Here is a 5,501-nt window from a genome sequence, read left to right on the forward strand (position 1 = left end):
CTTCAGAAATGAAGAAGAGTCTAGGCCCGAAACGTCAGCCTTCCTGCTCCTCTGATGCTGCTTGGCCTGCTATGTTCATCCAGCTGTACATCTTGTTATCTCAGCCATGTGATAATGACCAGATAATCTGTTTTCATGATATTAATTGAGCAATAAATATTGGTCAGGTGACTAAGGATAACTTCCCAGTTCTTCTTCAAAAATCTTTTGCCTCCATTACAGCAGGCAGATGAGACCTAAAAAAAGAAGGCTTAAGATAGAAAGAAAAGAAAAGGCAGGAAATAAAGGTTCTCTTCAATAATGCTGAACTATTATTTTGGCTGCAAAATCCAAGCAATTAAAGATTAAGCCGGTGCAGAAACCAAACTTACAATTTTTCCACTCAACCACTGTTGCAGAATTTTATTTTTCTCCTGTCTCATCCAGAAGATACTGGGGTTAGAGCCATTAACACTTCGGGTGTATGTAAAGCTAGGAAGGATATTATTAAATTGAAAAGAGTGCATAAAAGATTTACCAGAAAGTTACCATAACTGGAGGATTTGAATTGTAAGGAGAGGCTGAATAGGCTGGGGCTTTTTACCCTGGAGCGTAGGGGATTGAGTGGTGACGTTATAGAGGCTTATAAAATCATGAGGGGCACAGATAAGGTGAATAACAAATGTCTTTTCCGTAGGGTAGGGGAATTCAAAACTAGAGGGCATAATTTAAGATGAGAAGGGAAAGATTTAAAAGGGACCTGAGCGGCACGTTTTCCACGCAGTGGGTGGTGTGTATGTGGAATCAACTGCCAAAGGAAATGGTAGATGCAGGTATTGTTACGACATTTAAAAGACATTTGGACAGATTCATGAATAGAAAAGGTTTAAAGAGAAATGGGCCAAACACAGGTAAGTGAGGCTAGTTTAGTTTGGGAAGCCTGGTTCGGCATGGACGGGTTGGACCAAAATGTTTGTTTCCGTGCTGTATGACTCTATGACTTTATTTAAAAAGACACGAGGATTTTATGGAAAATGAAAGCAAGGACCTTATACTAAACCTTTGAGAATACATTGGCTAGGCTCCAGTGGAGAATTTTAAACAGAGATTTTATAGAGATGTTCAAAATCTTAAAATATTTTAATAGAATAAATGGAATGAAATTATTGCCAATGATATAAGGATCAGTACAGGAGGGCACAGATTTAAGATAATCGGCAAAAAATCTCGGGGCCACATGAGAAAAATGATTCAAATTGTGGCAAATAGTTATGAACTGGAATTCAAAAGGGCGTGGAAGTAGAATCAGTCATAAGTTTCAAAAGATGTATTAAATAATTAATTGAAACCAAAAATTGGTGGCCTGTTGTTCCAGGGACATAATGGGGAGTAGTTGAGTGGTTTAGAAAAATAAAAGCAAGAGTAGGCTATTCGCCCTCTTGAGCCTGCTCTGCCATTCAGTATGATCATAGCTGACCATCGTGCTCAATACCCTAATCCCACCCTGCCCCCAATCCCTTTGTCCTTATAGGCACAAAAGCTATACCTATCTCCTCCTTGAAAACACGTATTGTTTTGGCCTCAATCACTTTCTGTGATAGTGAATTCCAAGGGCAATCTATTCTCTGGGTGAAGAGATTTCTTGTCATCACAGTCGTAAAAGGTTTACCCCTTATCCTTGAGCTATGACCCCTGCTTCTGGACTGTCCCACCATTGGCAACATCCTTCCTGCTCTAACCTGTCTAGTCCTGTAAGAATTTTATATGTTTATAAGAGATGCTCCCTCATTCTTCTAAGCTCCAGTCAATAAAATCCTAATTGACTCAATCCCTCCTCATACGTGACTGTAGACCCAAAGCAATGTGTTTGACTCTTAACTGCCCTCTGGGCAATTAGAGATGGGTAATAAATGCTGGCCTGGCCATTGATGCCCTTATCATATGAATGAATTTTAAAAAATTACTTTCAGTGACTGGTGCATGAGGACACCCAAGTCTCATTGAACATTCCCCTGTCTCAATTTGCTGCTATTCAAATAATAATCTGCCTTCCTAATTGTCCACACTGTACTGCATTTGCCCACTCAGCCTGCCCAAATCACACTGCAACATCTCTGCATTCTCCTCACAGCTCACCGTTCCACCCAGCTTTGTGCCATCTGCAAATTTGAGATTTTATATTTAGTATCTAGATCATTTTTTTCATTGAACAAGCACAAGCACAATGGGCCGACTAGCTTCCTTCTGCATTGCATGATTCAATGAAATGTTTAGTGATTGACAGAAACCACAAAATTGGATTGCTAATTTTGTACGTATTCTCGCTATTTTGCAGTGTGCAGTGCGAATCGCCAGAATGGTTGCTTATGTTAGTGCAGGCACTGTAGAATATCTCTACAGCCCAGATGGCAGCTTCTACTTCTTGGAACTCAATCCTCGCCTGCAGGTTGAACATCCCTGCACAGAGATGGTGGCAGATGTCAACTTGCCTGCTGCCCAATTACAGGTAAAATATAGAGCAATTTGTGTGGTGGAGTTTGAGTCTATGCTTGTGTTGGTCTGTAAAGGCTTGTATTCAATGGTTTTAAAAATTTGCTAGAAAGTCATTATCTCGAGTACAGGTTCCTTTAAAATATTTGGAAACCAGAACTTTACAAAGTTTGATATAGAGTTACAAGTTTTTTTTATTAGAAATGAAACTTTTATTGGGAAATACATAACTTTAATTTGTATACAATTAGTTTGATTTTTGGTGTTGTTGCAACTATTTACAGATTGGTTATAGAGTTGGCAAAATGAGAAAGCAATGAACATCTTGTTCTGCTTTCATCTTTGTGCCTTCTTCCAAATGTGAAGTGTAATCTTCGATAAGAATGAAATCTTCAACAACAACCTGTATATTTATTATCATATATTTAAATTGTCTTTATAAATTTATTTTGTTGCCTTCTCAGGGACATTATAGAAGAAACTATTGTTTCTCATCATATGAGATATTCGGGCAAATATCCAAGAAATTGGTCAAATTGGTAAAATTTTGAGATGCATTTTGTAGGAAGAGATAGAGATGGAGAGGTTTATGGAAGGAATTAAAATTTAGGGCCAGGGCAACTGATGGCATCACCAAAATGGTGAGCAATAAAATTAACGTATATTCATTAGAGGCCAATATAAAATGACTCAGAAATCTTGGAGGGTTGTGGAGCAAGACGAGATCTCAGGAGTATGAATGGGTAAAGGTGATGAAAGATTTACCATTATTTGTTGAATTAAGGACTTTTTGTATTGTGGCCTGATAGGAAATGGGTTGCGATTACTCTAAATTAGTTTAGCTTACGACATGCAAGAGACCCAAAACTGGATTTGAACATGCACTTTGAAAAGGCAATGAAGTTCCACTGTTTTATCCCAGCCTAAATCTAAATTACTGCTAAATTAAATTTTAATGTTTGAAAATACACTGGCAGTGTAAAGTAATTAGAATACCATGTTAGTCTGTGATTTTTGCAGTTTTAAAATACTGAGATTCTTTCGTTTTCACTGCAGATCGCCATGGGGATCCCCTTGCATCGGCTTAAAGATATCAGAATCTTGTATGGTGAAAGTCCTTGGGCCGATACACCAATCAACTTTGAGGAACCAATAAATATTCCAAGGCCCAGCGGCCATGTTATTGCTGCCAGGATCACAAGTGAAAACCCTGATGAGGTACAATTCAGACTTAGCCTTAGTAAATGTGACTTCTTATCCATAAGCATAATTAGGTAATTTATTCTTTTAAGTTATTTGCCTTTTAAGTTTTCCTCAACCTGTTACACTTCTGTCTCTTTAATGAGTCCTTAGACTTGATGGTAAAAGAAAGAAAGAGCAATGAGTAGGAAGAGTCAAAAGTAATTGCAGGTGGAAACATCCATTTGCTCCACCTTAGTTTATTCATCTAAAATTTAACAAAACACTTGCATTTCTCCCACTGTGTGATGTAGGTGTATTAAGTGAATATTAAGGTTTCATTTCCAACACCTTACCTGGAAGAGCATTCTGAATACTAATGACTATGCATAAAGAATTTGTTCCTGATTTCAATTCCAAATTGCCCATGTATTGTTCAGCTTGTGCTCCCTTGTTCTAATGGCTTGGCTTAACATCCAGCATCGTGCTGAGTGTTCACCTAATTTATTTTCCTTTGTTCTCTCACCCAGGGATTTAAGCCCAGTTCAGGAACAGTCCAGGAATTAAACTTCCGCAGTAATAAAAACGTCTGGGGATACTTCAGTGTGGCAGCTGCTGGTGGCCTGCATGAGTTTGCTGATTCCCAGTTTGGTCACTGCTTCTCCTGGGGAGAAAACCGTGAGGAGGCTATCTCGTTAGTACAAATTGGATTGTCCGATATCTTACTATTTGTTACTCTTGCTGCATTGAGAGGATACACAACAATATATTTTCTATAGGACAGTGCATAAATTGGTGTTGAAATTTAAATATATAGTCATAGAGTCATACAGCACGGAAGCAGACTCTTTGGTCCAAACAGTCCATCCTCAACATAATCTCCTCTCTTTCCTCTCTATCCTTTCTCTCTCCCAGCTCCTCGCTCCCTCCCCCTCACTTTCTTCTCCCTCACCTTTTCTGTCCTATCTCCTCCCTATGCCGCTTCTCCCTTCCACTGTCATCTCCTTTCTCTCTCCCCTTTTCTTCACCTTTCTCCCTCTCTCATCTCTCCTCTTCCACCTCTCTTGTCTCTGCTGCCCTCTCCCTCTCTTGTTTCCCATCTCTTATCCTGTTATCCCTCAAGACCGTGACCAGATACACATGGAAGCATTCCACAAAGTGTCATATCTGATCAACAGGAAGTTCCGTTTTGCATTGGTTTTGTTCCTTGTCAATGATTGACTAGGTAAAAGGGGCCTGCTCCTGGCTCAGATCCCTCCAGACCTTCCCTATTCAGGTGCTTATCACGTACTTTAAAAGTTGTATCCGCATCCACCACCTCCTCACGAAATTCGTTCCACACGCAAAACCACCCTCTGTGTAAAAAATTTGCCCCTCATTTTTTTTTAAATCTCTCTCATCTCATCTTATAAATGTGCCCTCTAGTCTTGAAATCCCCCATCCTAGAGAAAAGAAAACTACTATTAAGACCCATCATTATTTTATAAACTCCTATAAGGTCGCCTCTCAACCCCCTACGCTCTAGTGAAAAAAGTCTCAGCCTATCCGGTCTTTCTTTATAACTATATCTTCCAAATCCTGCTGCCAGCAGTGGTTCAGTGGGTTTTCCAATCAAGAGGCTCAACCAGCAAACCTGTGCAGAATTGCTTCTGGGCTCCTGGAGTGGGAGACCCTTACTCAAAGGCACTTGATATGTAATCAAGGGAAGAGTGAAGAGGGGAGAGGATAGTGGTGCTAGATGAAAGCCACCAACTTACCAATTGCTGCTAACCCCCATCCCCTATGATCTCCACTTAACTCACTGCACCCCAGTAACCCCTCCCCAGTTCCCTACTAAGACCCTATCCTCTCTG

The 5,501-nt window shown here is 39.8% G+C and overlaps 1 protein-coding gene across 1 annotated transcript; it reads left to right on the plus strand.

Moving 5' to 3' along the window:
- Positions 1–2,314: 2,314 nt before the first annotated feature.
- Positions 2,315–4,342, plus strand: LOC125482391 (acetyl-CoA carboxylase 1-like; the record flags this gene model as incomplete). The annotated part of the gene is made up of 3 exons (XM_048594459.1): positions 2,315–2,485; positions 3,526–3,687; positions 4,179–4,342. Coding segments are annotated over 3 exons (497 nt in total), but the record flags the coding sequence as incomplete, so codon positions are not given.
- Between the last annotated feature and the right edge of the window lie 1,159 nt (positions 4,343–5,501).

Source organism: Rhincodon typus, unplaced genomic scaffold, assembly GCF_021869965.1.
Source record: "Rhincodon typus isolate 14 unplaced genomic scaffold, sRhiTyp1.1 hic_rhity00009705, whole genome shotgun sequence".
NCBI classification, from domain to species: Eukaryota; Metazoa; Chordata; class Chondrichthyes; order Orectolobiformes; family Rhincodontidae; genus Rhincodon; species Rhincodon typus.